This window comes from Myxine glutinosa, chromosome 7 (genome assembly GCF_964187855.1).
Source record: "Myxine glutinosa chromosome 7, kmMyxGlut1.1, whole genome shotgun sequence".
Taxonomy (NCBI): Eukaryota; Metazoa; Chordata; class Myxini; order Myxiniformes; family Myxinidae; genus Myxine; species Myxine glutinosa.
Window position 1 is genome coordinate 45,101,905 of NC_136267.1, and position 21,255 is coordinate 45,123,159.

General features: G+C 45.8%; 1 protein-coding gene across 6 annotated transcripts in view; it reads left to right on the forward strand.

The window, feature by feature from the left end:
• LOC137431180 (protein arginine N-methyltransferase 3) overlaps nt 1–21,255 on the forward strand; it is a 241,875-nt gene that overhangs the window by 196 nt on the left and 220,424 nt on the right. For 3 of the 6 annotated variants that reach the window (XM_078781617.1, XM_078781620.1, XM_078781618.1), the window contains exon 1: nt 1,813–1,937. Coding sequence is in view for 2 of the 6 variants with exons in the window: in XM_078781621.1 (XP_078637747.1) it covers nt 309–461; nt 1,700–1,937 (391 nt within the window). In the remaining 4 variants the exon portion in view is untranslated. Of the gene's footprint in view, nt 1–199; nt 462–1,699; nt 1,938–21,255 lie in introns of those variants that run through there. The other 3 variants (XM_078781621.1, XM_078781622.1, XM_078781619.1) reach the window with 3 other exon arrangements.

Consider the following 21,255-nt stretch of genomic DNA (forward strand, 5'->3'; position numbering starts at 1 on the left):
CGGATTATTTGATCGACACGTTTGTTTCTGGCTCTTGTGACGTTGTGTGATCGAAAAAGTTTCGTATTCAGTACGTAATTTTGGAATTGCAACAATACGGCGTGGGGGGCTCGGGCAACTTAGAGTCAGTCCCTTTATATACAGAGTTGCAACATAGAGGGTCCGGAAAAATGTAGTCACGTGATTGCGTGGAGCCATTTTGAGTCCATCGCGGACAGGATCAGGATCGGACGCATATCGGTCAGCGTTTTAACGTTCCCGCTGTACGCAGCGTTCTCGTTCGTGTTTTACATCGATTTTACGACAAAATGACAGGTTGTGGCGCCTGTGGGTGCACAAATAGAACGGAGAAGGGATTCAAGATGTATAGATTTCCATCAGATGCTAAAAGGCGGAAAATCTGGGAGAACAGAGTCAGTCGTGTTGGATGGAAAGTAACTTCTTCGTCAGTTCTCTGCCAGGTCAGTGTGATGGTGGTAATGGTCCCATATGCGTACACGTACACACACACACACACACACACACACACACACACACACACACACACACACACACACACACACACACACACATAAAGTGCTCGCTCGCTGCTCCATCGAGCTCCTCCTCCTTCCATCCTCCTCCTCTTCCTCTCCCTCCCCCTGCCGCCCTTTCCCCTCCCCCTATCCCCCCTTCGCTCCTCCCTTCCCCCCCCTTTAACCCCTGCCCTCCCTTTTACCTTTTCTCCTCCTTCCCCCCCTTTCCTCCTCTCCCCCATACCCCCTTCTCTCCCTTCCCCCTCTCCCCCCATCCCCCTACCTCCTCTCCCCCCCATCCCCCTACCCCCTCTCCTTGCCATGGCCCCTTCCAACCACCCATTCCCCCCCTCCTCCTCTTTCCCCCTCTCCCCATTGCCCCTTCCTCCCATTCCGCCCCCCCCCTCCTCCTCCCCATTCCCCCCCTATCTCCCTCCCCTCTCCTTTCCTCCTCCCCTCCCCTCTCCTCTCCTTTCCTCCTCCCCTCCCCTCTCCTCTCCTTTCCCCCTCCCCTCCCCTCCCCTCCCCTCTCCTTTCCCCCACCTCCAGAAGGTAAAAGCCAGTCCCGACCATTCTACAGTCAGAATTTAGATAGGCTGCCTTCTATGCTTCTATGGGGTGGTCGACCTGTTTAGTATCCTGAGATCTGGCAGTCTACACCCACACCAATAGATTTTAAATCTGTGATATAACCTCTTCCGAGTTAGATCCTCCCTCTATATTCTCACACTTTTCTCAACTCGCTCTCTGAGCAGCTCTTTTCAGAGCTATTCCGAAAGAATAACCCAACAGTCCTTTTCAGGACTACGCACATGGTATACCGTGAAAACGCATCGTATATAAGTTAGACCCTATTTAGTATTTTGTTGAAGTTGAACTGCTTTTTTTCCAAGAACAACACATGCCATGGATGGTCTGTGTCTAGGATTAGACTAACTGTTGTAGGAACATGAAATCTTTCATGAGAACACTGGAATTGGCAGAATTGTGTGACCGTGTGTGTGTGTAGATTTTTTTTTTAATTTTCAAGTTAGTAGATCTAGATCTACAGCTCTAGCAACAATGTTGGTTCGAAGTCATGCCTCCTGATATTTTCCCCCTTTGGCATGCACGGCATCTAGTTTAGCATGAAAAAAATATCACATTGCACCACTATCCAACGTGTTCCTATTTGTAATTCGCAGGTTCATTTCGAGGAGAACCAATTTGAGAGTGGAAGAACTGATGGCAAAAGGAAATTGAAACGTCTGGCTGTACCCACAGTCTTCACCCACCGCAAACCGCCCCGACCCAGGAAATCTCCTCGGAAGCGTCAATCTGCCAACCAACCTCTGGTGGCGAAGGCATCCAAGACACCTGCCCTGATTGACCACACATACTCTACTGATACTCATCAGGAAAGCACATCACCTTCAAATACATGTAAGTTCACTCCGCATTTGTTTAATACAGCACTTTGAATGTGATAGAACTTGATATATTTTCAAATTATTGTAAGTTGGCCTTTTGACATCTCATTATTAACATCATCATCATGACACATTATTAGCCAAATAATTAAGTCATGACACCATTTGCATAATAGGATTATTTTTAGTGGTACAAACTGTAAATCATTTCTAATTTGCAGCAATTGTAAATCAGTTGCGTCATTTTTGTACCCCCCCCCCCCCCCCCACACACACACACACACACACACACACACACACACACACACACACACACACACACACACACACACGCACAAATAATCAATAAAAAAATCAGTATTTAATAATGAGCGAAAATAGAAATAGAAATTTTCTTTTCTTTTCTCTATGTATTCTTTCCTATACCATTATAGCTGAAGATAGTGCTGCAGAAATGGAAGCTGTTCCAGTCGTGTCTTCTGATACAGAGAGCAGACCGCGATTGAAGATGCAAGGCAGGATCAAAAAGTTGAAAGCTGAACTTCGAAGAACCAGGAAGCAGTGTAGGGCAATCAGGAAGGCAAAAGCGAAACAGGAAGCAAGGGTTGCACATGTCTTTGGGAAGGATCAGTTGGAATCCATGAGCAGAAAGAGCATGCATGGAGTGCATTGGACATCAAGAACTGTGAAGAAGGCCCTGCAGATCCGGTTTGCTTGTGGTTCAACAGGCTATAAATTTCTCCTGCAGCAGCGATACCCATTGCCATCTGAGAGGACTCTGCAAAGAAGGGTGGAAAACATCCCCTTCCAGCCTCACGTTCTTGACCAAGTTTTTGACTACTTATAGTTGAAGGTTAAGGGGATGCGAGAAGAAGAACGGCTGTGCTGTCTGACCTTGGATGAGATGTCTCTCAAGACCAAAGTTGAATATGATGCTGGAAGTGGAAGTCTATTTGGTGATGTTACACTGCCTCATCATACTGGAAATGCAGATCATGCATTGGTGTTCATGCTCGGAGGCATAACCGCTCGGTGTAAGCAGACTGTGGCGTACCACTTTACGAGCGGATCCACGGATGGCACAGTCTACAAGAGCATCATACTTGAAATCATCTCACGTGCAGCAGACATCAGTCTCCATGTTCAAGCAGTCACTAGTGACATGGGAAGCTCAAATCGTGTTATGTGGAAAACCTTCGGGATAATCTGTGGAAAGCATTGTAGAACCGTGAACAAGATCCCTCACCCGCAATCTCCTGAGAAATGGTTGTACTTTCTCGCCGATACGCCACACATCTTCAAAAACATCAAGGCTGCTCTTGTGAATGGTCAAGACTTCACCATGTCCAAGGACACTGTTGCACACCACGATCTTGCGTCTGCTATCGTGAATGTGGGACCGCTTCATGATCTTGCAGAATTTCAAGAAGAGCTGGACTTCAAATTGGCACCCAAACTCTCCAAGGCTGCACTTTCTCCTTCCCATTTTGAGAAGATGAAAGTTTCTAACGCAACAAATGTGTTAAGTCATGATGTGAGCTGTGCGCTAACATATTTAGTGAAGAAGGAAGAGAGGAAACGGGAAAACCTCACAACAGCATGGTTCATCGAGACGATTAACCATTGGTTTGAAGTCATGACGAGTCGACACCCAGTTCTGGCCCTAAGCAAACTGAACCTAGCCAAGTACCAGGAAGCAGTCTCTTTTATTGAGAATGTGGTGAAGGTTTTCAAAGGAATGGCGATCGGAAAAAAAGGTGAATGGAAGCCAATACAGACGGGTGTCATCTTGACTACAACTTCAGTCCTACAAATGGCAGAAGAATTGCTAGACGCGGGGCATAAATTCCTACTTACTTCTAGACTGACCCAGGACTGCCTTGAGAACTTGTTCTCCGTTGTACGGTTGAGGAAGCCAGTGCCATCACCTCTTGAGTTTAAGTGTGCACTGAAGCTCATCAGTACTGCCCAGTTCCTGACACTCCCACGCTAGGCAAGCTACCACAAGGATGATGGGGAATTCTTGGCAGATTTCTTCAGTCAGGAAGTGAGAGTACCGTCCGAGGAAAATCTACAGGGCCTTGTCATTCCAGATATCCAAGACGTGCAGGAGCTGTCTCAACCTGAGTGCGATAGCTTGTACAACCCGCCATCTTGGAAAAACCGAAATACTTTGCACCTCAATATCTCTGAAAGCGCTGAATAGAAAAAATTGAGACACGGCTCATTGTAAAGAACTCTCCATGGGGAATAAAATATGTTAATGATGTCATAGGTGCCTCCATTATGACGTCATAATTCGACAAGTACAAAACGTCATCCAATCAAGATGAAATTTATTGAGCGCCATGTCGGCATAAACTGGTGGAGAAAAAAATATGATGACGTCATCGGTCACGTGGTTCGGCCGCCATCTTGGAAAAACCAAAAAAAATTGCACCTCTATATCTACGAAAGTGCTGAATAGAAAAAATTGAGACATGGCTCATTCTAAAGAACTCTCCATACAACAAACAACAACATGCATTTTAAAGGCCATTTTCCCTACGAGAGTGGGGGTTAGCCTTGCGGTCCCCATGACAATCTTCTCCATTTTGCCCTATTTTCTGCATCTCTCCTTGTTAACCCCCTTGCCCGCATTTCTTCTTCCACCAACTTTAGCCAAGTCTTTCTCGGTCTTCCCCGTCCTCTACTTCCTTCTACATTCACTTCCATCACTCTTCTCAACCAGTCACTTTCATCCTTCCTCAACACATGACCAAACCATCTCAACCTGTTCCTCTTCACAGCATCAATCACAGGCTCTATTCCCATCATCTTTCGCAATTCATCATTTGTCTTCCTCTCTCTCAACGATACTCCGCACATCCACTGAACCATTCGCATTTCCACCCTTTCCAACCTTCGTTGCTGCTCTACGTTCATTACCCATGTCTCGCTCCCATAAATCATAACACTTCTCACACATGCAGCATACACCTTTCCCTTCAGCTTCAACGACACTCCCCTCATCATCAGCACGCCACTCAGTTCCCGAAACTTCTTCCATGCACATCTCACTCGAGCAACCGTTGCCGAGTCTGATCCACCTTCTCCATTCAGCATGTCTCCGAGGTAGCAAAATGTTTTCACACCTTCCAGCTTCACGCCGTCTCCAAGATCCAACTCAACATTTCCTCCATCTGCAGCTCCCTCTATGCACACCTTACACTTGAATGTAGCTGCCACACTGGTTAATGACCCTCTCAGACCACTACATTTTTGATGAACCCACTCAGCGCACATTGTACATTGAATGGAGTTCACTCCGACACCCTTCTTGCACACAGCACACAGCCACCTCCCAGTTATTTCCACCTCACCACATGCTTTACCACTTGCCATCACCTTCGTCTTTCCGATATTCACCTTCGACCTTTCGCCTCCATACATTCCTTCAACTTGTTCATCTTCTCCTTCAGTCCATCCATACTCTCCGCAATCAACACCAAAACATCTGCATATAACAACTCCCACGGTAAACCGTCCTTTACCTTCCGAGCCAGAACCTCCGTCACAGCTACAAATAGTGGTGGACTTAGTACCGACCTCTGATGCACTCCCACCTTCACCTCAAACTCACCACTGTTCCCGTCCTTCATCCTTACAGTTGTGCACGCTCTCTCGTACATTGCCATCACTACTCTGATCAACCAATCCTCCACTCTTCACTTCCTCAATGCCCATGTCACTACTTCACGTGGAACCCCATGGAATGCTTTCTTCAGATCAACAAACCCAAGAAACAACTTCTTCCTCTTCTCCATGTACTTCTCCTGCATCTGCCTTTCAATAAATATTGCGTCTGTCGTTCCTCTTCCTGGTATAAATCCAAACTGCATTTCATCGATCTTCACTTTCTTCCTTATCCTCTTCTCAATCACCCTTTCCAATACATTAATTCCATGCTCTAATAACTTTATTGCTCTATACGAGCCACAGTCCAGAGGGTCACCTTCCCCTTGTCTGGAGGGATGAGGGTACTCAGTTCCCAATCCACTGGAATGTGGCCTTCTTTCACCACCAGATTGCAGATCTCTGTCATTCTCTTCACACCCCAATTTCCCGCTGCTTTCAACATATCTCCCACAACTCCCGTCAGCCCTCCAGCTTTTCTACTCTTCATTGCTTTTATCGCTTCCTCAATTTCCTTCTCAGTTATCTTCTCTGCCTGTCCTAAAACTGGGTTACTCTCTATGTTGCCATCCCATTCATTCTCTGCATTCAACAGCATTTCCATATATCTCTTCCATCTTGCTTTAATTCCATCTGTGTCCACAACGATTTGTCCCACTTCATCCTTCAAGCAACTCACCCCCATCACATCACACCTCTTTTTCGCTATCTGCTTTGCAATCCTGAATACTGCTCTCTGACCCTCTTCTGAATCCAAGCGTTCTCCGAACATTTTCCTTTTTGCCTCTTGCACCTTTTCCTCCTCTTTCTTTGCAGCCTTCTTGACTGCCTTATAACTTTCATGCTCTGCCCTCTTCTGCCCCTGCACCCTTTGCCTTCTGCCAGTCATTGAACTTCTTCCTCTTCTTGTCAATCCTCTTTCCAACTTCAAAATTCCACCACCCTGCTTCCGAGTGCCTCGGTGCTCCTTTTGTCCATCCACATACCTCACCAATGGCTCCCAACAGACTTTCTTTCATTGACATCCAACCACTTTCATGCCCAACCACAACAGCCTCTACCATACTCAGCCTCTCTTTTAATGTCCCCCTCACCGTCACCTCTTTCAACCTCCACAACTTCATTCTCGGTTGGTACTTCACCCGCCGAGCTCTCCTCGCACTTTTCACTCATGTCGCAGACAACCAAGTGGTGCTGTGAAACAGCTTCCTCCCCCGGGATCACCTTTGTGTCCCGGAAGTTCCCCTTATCTCGCCTACGCACCATCAGGTTGTCAACGGTTGTCGTCGATCGACCTGACGTGTATGTAACACGCTTATTATCCTCTTTCTGGAACTGAGTATTACAAATCAACAAATCAGCTCCATCAGCAAACTCCAAAATCCTTTCACCTTTTCCATTCCTCACACCATATCCGTAACCCTCATGAACTCCCTCAAAACCGTCTATACTCCTTCCCACATGTCCATTTAAGTGTCAAATGATCATTCTCACCATCATCAACCTTTCGGAAAAATGGTCGTCTGGTACCGGTATTTAGGTTATTTTCTCAACCATCGAAGAAGCGCTATTTAAACGTACAAATTTCATTCATAATCACATACCCCTGTTCACCATGCCTCCCAAGACATAAGGAAGTCCAAGCAGCTTAATTATAACAAAGGTTTTATTTTCCTCTGCACAGTTTTAGGTTACCCATTTGAACCCACCGAGAACAGTATTGTCATCTATCTATAATTCCATTAATCTCTGTGTGTATGTGTGTATGTGTGTTTGTATGTGTGTTTGTATGTGTGTATGTTTGTCTGTGACCGCTGTTTCTCGACAACTACCGGTCCGATATACTTGAAACTTGCCAGGTATATTGCTGGGGACCCGAGGATGTGCCTTTTCAAGGTTTGAAATTAATCGGACAAGTACTTACCGAGCTATGGCGATTTAGCCGTTCGCCGTTCGCTTTGGCGTTGCGAATGGACCAAACCATTGCATGTAAATAGAGGGGGGGGGGGGGGTTCTGTGGTCGTTGCGAATGGACCAAACTATTCATGTAAATAGAGGGGGGGGTTCTGTGGTCGTTACTGCCACGTGGTTTCAAAGTTTTTTTTTGTTGTTGTTGTTTGCACGCATGTTTTTTTGCACCCACGTACGGGCACGCCCTAGGATGTTTACACACACACACCTACACATTTTTTTTTTTTTTTTTTTTTGGCAAGGAACGGGCACCCACGTACGGGCACGTCCTAGCTTATATATAGTACGGGCATGCCCTAGTATTCATAAATGTAGAAAACTTCCAAATTTTAATGTAAGTTTGAAAATTTCCCTCTAAACTATTTTATTTGCCCTATAAAGCACAAATTTATTCCCCTAGTTATACAAAGAGCCCCAAATATCCTAACAATATTAATACTCAGTTTATATCCACCAGTCCTGCAAAGTAATAGTTGTAATAACTGTATTTAATATTCAACTAACACAAACAATCGAATTGGATTCTTGTCATCATCATGGTGATATAAACTTTTATTAATACTGTGACGAACAGAATTTGACACATGTCAAGTTTATATGAAATAAGCCAAGTCGGGCTGTGCCTTGTTGCATGAATGTCCCCACACATTCGACCAAAGAGACATTACTCATCATAATCACTGTCACTGTCATCAACATCACTCTCCAGTACATGCTCCATGTCATCAAATGTATTGTCAGCTGAGTCATCGTCACTGTCAGTATCATCAGGTGCGACTTCAGCTATGTCAGCCAGCTCTCGTGGGAGTAGATCTCCTTCATACCAGACAGGAACCAGGTTGTCATTCTCTTCTTCCCAGCCATGACCTTGGCTTGGCTTGGGAATCCTTGGTTTAGGAACATGCGCTCTCTTCCAAATTCCTACTTGATGATTGACCCTCTGAATATGCTGTGTAAGGCTCCTCTTACATGGTGGAATATTGGCCATGTCAACATTGCCTGAAGGAAGAAGACGTTTCTCCTTGGCACATAACTCATTTATGCGGATGAGTCTCAGATCGTCAACACTTGACACCTTTGATGCTCTACCATACACGGTACATGTGAAGCTGTTCAGTTCATCATTCAGCTCTCCTGGTATATGCCACGTATCTCCAAGCTTCTTGAGTTCAGGGATGTATTTCGGGCGGCGCAGCAGAGTTTTGACAGGCTTGATTTTGCCAATCCCTCGGAAAGCACTTGTGCTGTCACAGCCACTGTACGCGTGGAGAGCCATAAGAGCTGTACATTTCTCTTGGCCGAAGTCTGCTGCCATCTTGCTGACGTTGAACAGCCTCTGCTTAGTTTCTGTGCCAGTGTCGAACAGTATCGTTATGTCTTCCATGGATGCAGCATAGTGCAGTAAGATGAAGAAGACATCCGAATCTGGGTTCTTCACTTGAACGAACTCGTAGTTTCTGCTTCAAGCGTAATTGACATATAGTATTATGCGTGAGTCTGTTTCTTCCTGTGACGATTCCAGCAGAGGCAACTCTTAGGCATCTGTTTTCTGGTCATCAGCAGATGTGAGCATATGTCCCTTCCCTTCACATATAAAGATTACAATTCTTCTGTGCAGCCGTGAGGCATACTGGTCGCTGCTCCAGAGTCTGAGCAGCAATCTGATGAACTGGATTTTGTTTTCACCATTGGACAGAAACCATTTCCAATCATGTGGTTTCTTGGTAGCTTCACCTTTCAGTATAAGCTTTTCTCCACAGACGTGGCTTAGATGTTAGTTTACCGAGCGGTTTTGGTATGACCACGTCTGCACAAGTTACCGATTATACTCGACGTTGACGAAGCCGCGCCACGCTGGCTCAATAAGAAAAAGAAGACACCCGGCTGGGTTATAAAATGACGACACCAGGGATACGGTTCTCAAGACCTCCGGAGGAGATTATATTCGTTACGGAAGGTCAGATTACAGGGGCGAGAGGTACAACATAGAAAGACAAGCACTTAGACACAATCTTATATTATTCCCCAACAGACGACAGGCAAACGGGACAACGGCTGACTCACACGGGGGTTGATGGAAAGGACAGGCGGGTAGCGATGGCTCCAGGTGCACCTGTGCTCAAAGGTTAGAATCGACCCGGTCCGGTCCAGAGATGCGGGAGGTTTCACAGCGCTCGGAGGGGACGTTCTTTCACAGGCGGGCCTTTCTCTCTCAGCGCTCGCAGGTCCTTCTTTCTCCAGCTCGGGGCGCATCTGTCGTCACATCCGGTGCGGGGCCGCGTATATCCGGCGGGGAGTGACACGCCCTCGGCTCGTTAGCGCCGCCCCAGATGGAATCGGCACGTTGCTTCTCATTGGGTGCGTGCGGGGGGGTTTACCAGGCTCCGCCCTTGACGAGGAGCTGACAAGGAGCCCCTTCGTGGTAACCCCGTGGAGCGCGTGGTCAATGGCGCTAATCGAGCCGGTGTGAGGACGCATCCTCCCCCGCTCCGCCGCCATCTCCTCTGTTGTTGTTGTAATTGTTGGGGAAGAAGATGGAAGGAGGTATGGGAAAGGTCCTAAACTCACTACTGATGCCATATAATCACATTCTGGTGCAACGAAGAGTCATAATTAATGGAGACGAGGCCTTAACTGACATAGACTAAGAATAACTAGGAAGATGTCCGAAAGTTGTCTACGTGTGGTGCGGTGGACCTGGGCACGACATTTAATGGGGGAATAAGGGGAAGGTCGGCTCTACTGATTGTTATTTACATGCAATGGGACTAGGGAATGGGGGATTGGGGAAAGTTGGGGAGTATTGGAGAAAATAGGGGAATATTTACAAGCGGATATGGAGGCCAAATTCCATATTCGCAACAGTATTATGCGTGAGTCTGTTTCTTCCTGTGACGATTCCAGCAGAGGCAACTCTTAGGCATCTGTTTTCTGGTCATCAGCAGATGTGAGCATATGTCCCTTCCCTTCACATATAAAGATTACAATTCTTCTGTGCAGCCGTGAGGCATACTGGTCGCTGCTCCAGAGTCTGAGCAGCAATCTGATGAACTGGATTTTGTTTTCACCATTGGACAGAAACCATTTCCAATCATGTGGTTTCTTGGTAGCTTCACCTTTCAGTATAAGCTTTTCTCCACAGCCACGGCGTCGCCTCTCCATTGACTTCACAGATCCGGGTAGGTATTGATCTGTGCTGAATATGACATCTCCTGTCTTGCCGATGATGTCAAATACCTTGGAACAGATCTGGCTGAAGTTATTAGGAATGTCTTTCAGGTAGTAGAAGGTCGCATTTCCGTCACACACAGTCAGTGTTTGACCTGCCTGTGGTACATCAACTTCAGTGCAGTCTTTGGTCAGGTACTGGAATCCTTTTGCCTTGTCCATCTTTGCGAGGTATCCATCTGCAGTGGCCAAGCTGTATGGGACAGGGGTTAACGGGTAAGTAATCAGTTCCTTTAGATCAAGCTGTAGCCCTTCTTTCTGAGACTTGATGAATAGCTGAAAGGCAACGTTTGCCTGCTGCTTGAACTGGATGACTTTGTTATTGGTTGTCTTTGTCTTCGAGCTTTTGTTCATGTCACTCAAAGTTTTGAGGTTGAGTCGTTTCACGGGTTCAAATAAATCTTGGCCAGTTTTCAGACGGATCTCAATGAAGTCATCACGTGCTTGTTGACCGATGGCTTCAGCTTTAGCTTCACTACAAGAGACACTTAAATAACAAAAATGTGTATACAACCTCATGATCTCCATATAGGCCTATGCAGAATACAAACATTGGATGATCTGTCACAGCATGCAATTTTCATCAATATGCTTAAGAAAAGAACTGAAATGACCCACCGATCAACAATATATTAAAATAACATAATACGTATCGGTGCTGGTCAAGTTTGCAACAGAAGCGGTTAGTATGACAATTGTATCGTCAGACGACATTTTTTCCACGAACTGGTAGTATCTTTGACATGCTGTATCAAAAAGGGTTTTGGGGCTAAGGGATAGTTTATGGTATCAAATGAAAGCTGAGATAATGTACAATGATAGAAAAATATTTCTCCTTGCATATCGGGCATTCTGAACTCGTATTTTACATATAAGCTGAAATGTTTTGGTCGATTCCACATTACGCTCGGAAAAAATGGGGTACCGCTATGCAACCCCAGTTATTCCAACCAAGTTGCCCTTAAATCTGTCATATAGATATTTTATTATGATAAGTAGATGATCAGCTTTCTTTTGATACATAAATGAGTGCTATGGAGCAGTGTTAACCATCACAGACACTGTAATAAATAAGAGCGTTGAATATGGCGCAACATCGATTACAAAATCGGTGTTTTGGGGGTACCATGAAATATGGGTCCCAAATGGACAGTGAGTCCTGGTTTATTAACTGTTACCAGTTGATTTCCACTTCAGGGGACCCCAATGGTCTAGAAAAACACGGTGTCAGAGGGTTGTGGGGGGGGGGGGGGGTCAGGGGGGGGTGCACATGGACCCTACCTGGCCCATGGCCTATTTCACTCACTGGTCACACTCACCACACTGTCTACAAACTCCTCAGAAAACACAACACCATGCACGCATTCCGGGCACACTTGCCACACAAACCTGTATTTCTGTCCCTACCTACCCTTCACCATTCTCACACCACTTCCCTTCCATCTCGTCTCCTGCGCACAACATATGTCCACTCTTCTTCTGACCAATACTTCAACTATGTCTCCTGATCTTCCTGTCATTGTCCCTACATTCCATGTTACAAACCTCAGAAACCGATCTCCACGTGGGGCACCAGACGTTATGTCGTCATAAATGAAGTTATTTCCACCCTTGCTTCGATCGGGTTCCCCACCTTGAGTTATGACGAGAGGGAGTGAGGTCCCCCACGTGGTACTTCGGGCTGTACCCTACCCATATGTAATTGTAATTGTCATGGTTCCCTTTTTGAGGCAATGTTTTATGGCCGGATGCCCTTCCTGACGCCAACCCTTTTAGTCGCCTCTTACGACACCCAGGGATACGGTGTACCTATTCTAAACTGGGGTACACACCGGGAATCCTTTGCGCACGTATTGATAAATTTCTTCTTTCCTGTTCCGTTAGATTGCAAAGAAAAACATTCCCTTTCCATATCTTTTCATGGGATGGACAAAATGTACAAACACTCGTCTCTTCGCTGTTTATCCTGGGTTCAAATCCTGTCTGGTACCTCCTAAGACCCTTTCCTGTTGAATCCACGTGACTCTTTTTCAATTCAATTCACCAACAATCGTGGTCTTTCTTCGAATCTTTCCTCTGTTGAACATCATCTGGCAAGTACCTCTCCCTGTATATTGCTTCTCTGAGAAACCCAATTGTCACATGATGTTCATGTTTCCTTCTTTAACATTTCAAACAACAACCTTCACTCACGATTCCGCTTCAAATGAGGAGTGTGTGTCTCCTCTAACATCAACACGCCTGCTGTACGTTTTGTGGACCTCGAATCTCCAATCTTTGATGTCATCTGGCTTAAGATTTGTCTCCCGACCATCACTATTTTTCTCTGTTTCACTTACTGCTCTCCCAATTGGATAAACTTTGCAGCTTTCTTTGATTATTTTAATTCCCGCCATGAGGCCATGACATCCGAACACTCTTTTAAGGTTAAATCGATCCTGTCTGATTGTATAATATGCTAATTCTGTCTCTTTGGAAGAAGCGAAAAAAAAGCATAAGTTATATAATTTTCCTTTTGGGCACAGAGAATGACCGCCTGGTGAGAAAAAAGACACATTACGAGTGCCGGATGACGGTTGACAGCTGAGGAGAAAGGGGCGTTACCGGATGACGGTGGAGGGCAGGGGCAGAGGGCGGTGCCGTGCCATGACGGGATCATGGCGGAGAGGAGGGAGCTGCAGTGCCTAGTTGGAGTATTTTTAGCTCACCTGGAATGTAGTACCAAGGAGCTTATGGGATAGCGTGTCGTCTGTCCGTCCATCAGTCCGAAAACACTTTCAGCTTATCCGAAACTGCTGATGTAGTGGGGGGCAGGAGGGGGGGGGGGGGGGGGGGAGCTATGTACTCAATTTCAAGGTCGTGTGCAGTTCATGTTAATTTTGGGCAACCACTATAAATGTATTCTACTGAGTCCTACTAATCGGGAAAATGATGTCGCCATTTTTTTCTATTGACCTTTAGTGACCTTGACTCAAGGTCAAAGTTCAAACGTCATTACAGTGACCGTACTTCATTCAAAGTATATCGACCTTGGTACCAATTTCACAAGGAACATTGATTATGACATTTGTTTTGTCTTTTTTTTTTTTTTTTTTTTTTTTTTTTTGTATACAAGATCGAGGCTCGTGAAAGAGCGAACATTAATCACACAGAAAGACAAACCGACACATATAACATCGGGAGCGGTAGACAAGATGGGGAGAGAGGGGGAAGGACACAAACAACATTTGAGAGCAGGGACCGAGAGACATGGAGACATGGAGAGATCTGAGAGAGGGCGAGGGCTTTGGGGGGGGGGGGGGGGGCATGGGAAGGGGGCGGTGGGAGAGGTATAAAACATATGGACACTGCCAGGACTTCCAGGAAAGAAGTTGGAATTTCAAACAAGGTGGATCTGGGGTGAATTAGCGGGGGTAGAAAAGATCAAGGTTTTGGATGGGGGAAGATAAGAGATGGTGGTGAACAGCTGTTTTAAAGACCTGGAGGGAGGAGTGGGATTGAAGGGAGTGAGGGAGTTTGTTCCAGAGGCGGGAGAAAAGAGGAATGCAAGAGTGAAGGTGAGCAGAGAGCCGAGATTTCGGCAGTTTAACCATCAGAGGGTTGCTGGCAGATCTTGTGCGACCTGTAGGAATATTTGGGGGACAGAGCACAGAGAGAGCTGGGGGTGCAAGGCCGGAGAGGAGTTGGTAGAAGACAGAAAGACCACCTACCTGCCTGCGGTGAGTGAGTGAAAGGCCCTCAGAGATAGCTTCATCGCGGGAGATTCCATTAATTCTGAAAGCTTTGGTTTCAACAGCGTGAAGCCAAGCTAGGTGTGAGGCAGGAGCACCGGCCCATAGGGGAGAACAGTATTCCATTGAGCTGCGGATGAAAGCCTTGTATGTGGTGAGGAGCTCAGGTGTGCCGAGGAAGGACTTCGCACGACGGAGGATGCCCAGTCGGCGACTGGCTTTGGAGGCCAGCTTGGAAATGTGGTTTTCCCAAGAAAGATCATGGCAGATAGTGAGACCCAAAATCTTGAGCGACAGAACTTCTTGGAGAGGATTGTTGAGAAAGTAGATGGGAGGGTTGTCCAGTCGATCTTTTCAGAGAGACAAAGTAAGAGTGTGAGATTTGTCAGGATTGAAAGACATGTTCCACTTGTTTGACCAGTCTGTGATTTTGTCCAGGTCTTCAGAGAGTGAGGAGGCAGCAGACTGCCGATCTGAGGGAAGAGGAATGGAGCGGCAGAGAGTGGAGTCATCAGCAAAGAGATAGAGAGGATTTTCGAGAGAGTCAGAGAGATCATTGATGAAGACCAGAAAAAGCACGGGGCCCAGAACACTGCCTTGGGGAACTCCAGCCTGAACAGGAAGAGGAGATGAGAGAAACCCATTCAGGGCCACACGTTGACGACGACTAGAGAGGAAGTCCGCCAGCCATGCGTGGAGATTTCCATGGATACCAAAGGAGGAGAGTTTGGTGAGCAGAGCGGGGTGCCAGACCGTGTCGAAGGCACATGATATGTCGAGGGAGACAGCTCTAATTTCCTGTTTGGCATTGAGGACCTCCATCCATTGTTGAGACAGCAGAAGCAGCATGTCCAGAGTAGAGTGACCTGGTCTGAAACCAAATTGATGATCAGAGATCAAGCCATTGGAGAAGAGGAAAGATTTCATATCCGAAGCAATGATGGATTCCATGACTTTGCTGATAATTGGGAGAAGGCTGATTGGTCTGTAGTTGCTAGGATCTGTTTTTGCACCTTTTTTGTGCAAAGCGGTGATGTTGGCTGATTTCCAAGCAGATGGCAGTTGACCTTGAGCAAAAGAGAGGGTGAAGAGAACAGAGAGAGGGTGAGATAGAGCAGCAGAGCAGGATTTTAGGACCCGTGGGCTGATGCCGTCGGGTCCAGTTGCAGAATCAGAGTCGAGGGTTGACAGAAACTTTTCCACCTTGTCAGGAGGAAAGGACACGGAGTCCAGGAGCAGCAGGGTACGACTGGGTATGGTGGGTACAGAGAGGGATGGGTTTGGGACACAAGATTTAGAGGCAAACACAGAGTTGAGGCATTCAGCTTTTTCACGTGCGGAGTCAGCTGTGTAGCCGTTTGAGGTAAGGGAGGGGATGGAGGGGGAACAAACACCAGAAACGGATTTGACCAGACGCCACCAGCATTTGGAAGAGGGAGACAGATAAGAGAGTTCGGTCTTGAGAACGGAGAGATATTGTTTCCTGGCTCTCCTGAGGGTGGACACACACTTGTTTCGGGCTTTGTGAAAGGAAATGAGATTTCCTTCCGTTGGATTTGCTTTCCAGGAGACGAAGGCAAGTTGTTTCTGGGCAACAGCCTCACCACAAGATTCCGTGTACCATGGACGGGAGGAAGGGTATGACAACTGAAGACGAGATGGGATAAATCTGTGCATGAGAGAGAGCAATTTACTTTGGAAGAATTCCCAGGATGAGTTGATGTCAGAGGTGGTAGAGATGGGAGACCAGTCCAGATGATTTATGGCTGCTTGAAGACCGTGCCAGTTGGCCTGAGTGAAATGCCAGACTCGCCGACGCTGAGCAGGCTCCCTGAGGATGGTCAGAGAGATGTCCACTTTAACAAGGACATGATCAGATGATCCGATCGGAGCAGAAGAAGAGCAGCAGACATTTTCAGGGAAGTTAGTCATAACCAAGTCCAGAAGAGAAGATGTTCCGTTGACTGAGATCCGGGTCGGGAAATTGACAGATTGTGTCAGTCCCAGTGAGTCGCAGAAGTCCTTTGCTGAGGAGCCATGGCTGGTGAGAGAGGTACCCACACCCAGCCAACTGGCATGATGACAGTTGAAATCACCACATATGAGGAAGAGAGAGTTGGGATGAGTAGATAGAAGTTGGTCCATATCATCAGACAGCAAGATGTAGATGGAGTCATCACTGTTTGGTGGACGGTACAACACACATATGAACAAGAGGTGGGAGTGAAGGGGAAGCCATAGCCAGAGGTATTCCTGGGGGTGAGGTGGAGAGAGTGCAGTGCAGGGCGAGTGAGGAAGAGAGTTTTTGATAAAGATAGCAACCCCGCCTCCAGGACGAGGCTCAGGTCTATTATACCGGAGGAGGGAGTAGCCCGGGAGAGATACTATGGAATCAGAGACATCATAAAGGAGGAAAGTTTCTGTTAAGCAGATCACGTCTGGTTTGACAGAAGCAACCTGTATGGAGAGATCAGTTAAGTTTGAACGAAGGCCCCGGATGTTTGAGGTCCATACCGTTAATGAAGAGGAAGGGGGAGCATCAGATACAGAACAGGGGGGAGGAGGGGTAGGGTAAGATGTGGAAGAGGTGAAAGAGGTAGGGAGAGCTGTTGAAGGTGTGTCAGAGATTTCAGAATAGTTCGGAGAAAGGGAAGGATGGGGCGGACAAAAGGTTTGATGGTGATTGGGTGAGCCACAATGAGGTGTTATTTGAGGAGGGGGAAGAGCGAGGCAGAAGGTTGGGGGAGATGGAGGTGAGAGTTTGAAGGGGGAAGAAGCAGGGAGGACGCTTTGAGGAGGGGGAGTGAGAGGGGGGAAATTGAGAAGCAATGAGGGTGGGGAGATTTGAAGGGGAGAGGTGAGGGGGGAGTTTGGGAAGGAAGGGACAAGGGGAGGGATTTGAAAGGGATGGGATATGGGGGAGATTTGGAGGGGAGGGGTGAGGCAGGAGTCTAGGAGGGGAGGGGCGAGGGGGCTTCTTGGCGGGGAGGGGTGAGGGGGTAGTTTAGGAGGGAGGGGGCAAGGGGGGAGATTTGAAAGGGATGGGTGATGGGGAAGATTTGGAGGGGAGGGGTGATGGGGAAGATTTGGAGGGGAGGGGTTATGGGGAAGATTTGGAGGGGAGGGGTGAGATTGGATTTTTGAAAGTGTACGATTTATGGGAAACGAACATTTATTGCAAAATGAGTTTCTTGTGACCTTCGAGTTAAAAATACGTTTAAGGACGCTGGATGGAGGATGGAGTGCAGGAGAGTTTAGGGAATGTAGAAAAAAGGCATTATAGGAGATGGATATTTTTTTGGGGATGAATTGATTTGGTGAGCAAGTCTAAAGCAGCCTTTTAAAGAAGAAGAAGAAAAAGGTGTTATAAAATATGACGGAATACATAACTTGAGGGGAAAGTGTAAACGTTGAAGGTTAATGAGTGAAAACTATCTGGGGAAATGGGGGAGAAACACGTGGTCGAAGAACGAACAAACGAATAAGAATGAATAAACGAACGAGAACAGAGAAGGAAATGTTTTTTTTGTTTTTTTTTTTTTTTTTTTTTTGAGTTGAGATTTACACAAGGAAGTAGGCTATGGGTGAAAAGACTGGGAATACAGAGAACGAAAGTTATTGGATCACAAACGACGGACCGCTGAGAGAAAAACAAAGCCTCAAGGTTGTACAGTGCACACTGTACAAGGCCTCAAGACACGACACGAATTAACACGATTTTCAATACAGGTATGAAAGATTTGCACCGAAAAATCTTCGTCGGGACATAATATACGTACAACACCATAAATAAATACAGTTTTAACGAAAATACAAATGGGAACAATCACTTAACTTCGATTTCAAATCGTTCGCGACGCGGCAAAGGCCTTGCTCGCGACACGGCAAACAGACGATCAATTTATGAAAGATAAACACCGAGAAACAACCAAAGTTGCACACAATAACTTCACACACCGAAAGATAAATACAGTTTCGACAAAATACAATTGTGAACAGACTTAACTTCGAAAAACGTGGAGACCGTGTGGAGCTTCGAAAATCCCTCCCACCGTCTCCGAGATCTCGCGAGACCTCCCAGGTGTTGGGCTAGCGGCCCTCTCAGATGTATTTGCCCTCTCAGATGTTTGCAATATGCAAATTAATAAGCAAATGATCTAATTGGAGAAAAATATATGCATAATTAACATATAGTCTTCACCATACACGTAAATCCCATCACTTCACATTATTACTGAATGCCAATCATTAGTTACCATCTCAAATGTGTTCTGCTGGATCCTAAAGTGGAAAAATATGTTGCTTATTGTTTTCCGTTGACATGTTCTTGATATTAACTGACCTTTGACATGTACTTGACTTTACTTACCTTGACCCAAGGTGAAATGTCAAATGTCATTTTAACCATGTGATTCGATCAAGCAAAATAAGTCGGATGTCTGGAATATTGATTTTTGGATTCAAGTTCCCAATGCTTTTCTTCATACTGTTCATTCATCATGCTCATTTGCTCATGTTGGTTGGGTTTTTAGCCATTGTTGGTATTTTTAACATTTAATTTGTTGCTTAAAAACACAAAATTGATTCTGGCAGATGTCCAAATCACTTTGCTTGTTTGCGTCACACATATATTCTGTTTCCTCTTTTCAGGGAAGGACTCCAATCCTGTTAAGATAAAGAATTAATGCTTTTGTAAGATACAATGACCTGTAGTATCTACATGTAGGTCTACACTCAACCTCATTCATACCTTGATTTTTATTAGTGCCCATTGGTAAGGCAAATTATTTAATACTTTCAAATGATAACTTGGATGGTACGTACTATGTAAATGATATTTTAATTCATCAATTTGAAAAGAATATTTCATTTAGCGACGGATAGTATGTCCCAATTAACTCCGCTATTTCATCTTTTGCCTCATTAACAAAACGTTTTATCATTCATACACATTTAATAATTATTTTGACTAGTCTCAGTTATGTGAGTAACACATTGATTTGCCCTTGCCCCAATCATGGTTTCTAATATTTGTCTGTTACAGAAACATGAATCATCTGCTCATCATCTTGAAGATGGAATTTCAGAGACCAGACAGTCCTTTCAACGCCAAACGACCAAGGCAGGAGACCAATTTCAAACTCTGCATAGTATGTCAAAAGCCGGACAGTGATGGACTTGTAACAGAGCCAGAATCTGAATCACATTCAAAGTTTTTGAGTTTTGTTCACAAACGTGGGCAGTATGGAGATGAAGAATTCCCTGAGATTAGCCGCAGACTGGAAAATGTTCCAGAAACAGACTTGGAAGCCAACAAAGCACAATGGCACCGCAAATGCTACGGTAAGACCTGTCACTCTGGTCACCTTGAACGCGCTAGAAAGCGTTATGAGAAGGCATGTCAACAGCAAGAAAGTCTGCAACTTCAGAAAAAACGTGGTCACCCTATCTGCTCCAGTGCAAGTAATCCAAATGAACAAGCAGCAGCTGCTTCTAACCAAGTGGACACTCAACGTTTCACTCGGTCTGCAACCCCAACATATAATTAAGAGTTGTGCTTCTTTTGTCAAGAAGATAACAGTCAATATTTACATGAGGTTTCCACATTCAATGCAGGGGAGCAAATACGGAAAGCTGTTGAACAGAGTTGAACAGTTTGGAAAGTGACAACTTTGACAAGTGACAAGTGACAACAAGGAAAATGACACATGGAAAGTGCAACTAAGTGCTGCTATCAATGCGGACGATGCTCGTGCAATTGACGTGAAGTATCACCTGGCATGTTGGGTGAAGCATGTTCAGCGAGCTCCAAAACGAGACAGCCAGGGCAGGCAACCTCCAGCAGAAGACACAAATGTTGGTGTAATTGCATCAGATATTGAGTTTCTTAGCCTGGTCAAAAGCCTTCTCACAGATGGTACGAAGCTCAACATGTCGGAACTGCACAGCACGTACTGCAGTATTCTTGAAACAAATGGTGTGCACATATGACCACAAAAACATGATGTGAAGCAGAAAATTGCCTCCCATATAGACAATGTTCACTTTAAGAGACCAAAATCCCGCAGGCAGTCAGAGCTGGTTTTTACCACAGCAGTGCGTGATGCCGCAGTAGAAGATGCAATGGCAAAGAATGCTGATAGTAAAATACACTAACTGTTTGATAGTGCTTCAATTCTCAGAGAAGCTATGGCTGATGAGGTCAAGAAACCATGGGAATTTGATGGAGAGTTGACAATTGAGGATGCAGAAAAGCATGTGCCCAAAGCCTTGTATTCCTTCATCCATCGGCTACTGCAAGGGCCGGCCACGAACATTCAGACAGCAATTCGTTCAGCCAGTGTTCACCGAAATGTCCTAGTCATCAGTCAAAACATCATGTACTCCTTCAAGTCAAAACGCCAAGTGGAGTACAAACCGAAACATGGTGATACGCCATTTCGTCATCGTTTAGAATGGCCGCAACAGCTTGCTGTGGGTATTGCAGTGCATCAGGCCACCAGAAGTAAGAAACTTCTAGAATTTCTGCAGCTCTCACTGCTCTTGCAGATCACAGAATATGAACTGCACAGAGATGTGTGTGTGTGCGTGTGTGGTGCAGATGATGACAACTGTACTAACAATGACCACGGACATGCTTTTGGGATTGATGAAGAAGAAGATTATGAAGATCCTTTGTTGTGAATAATATAAAAAGCTAATCTAAAAGCAAAAACATGTTTCCAG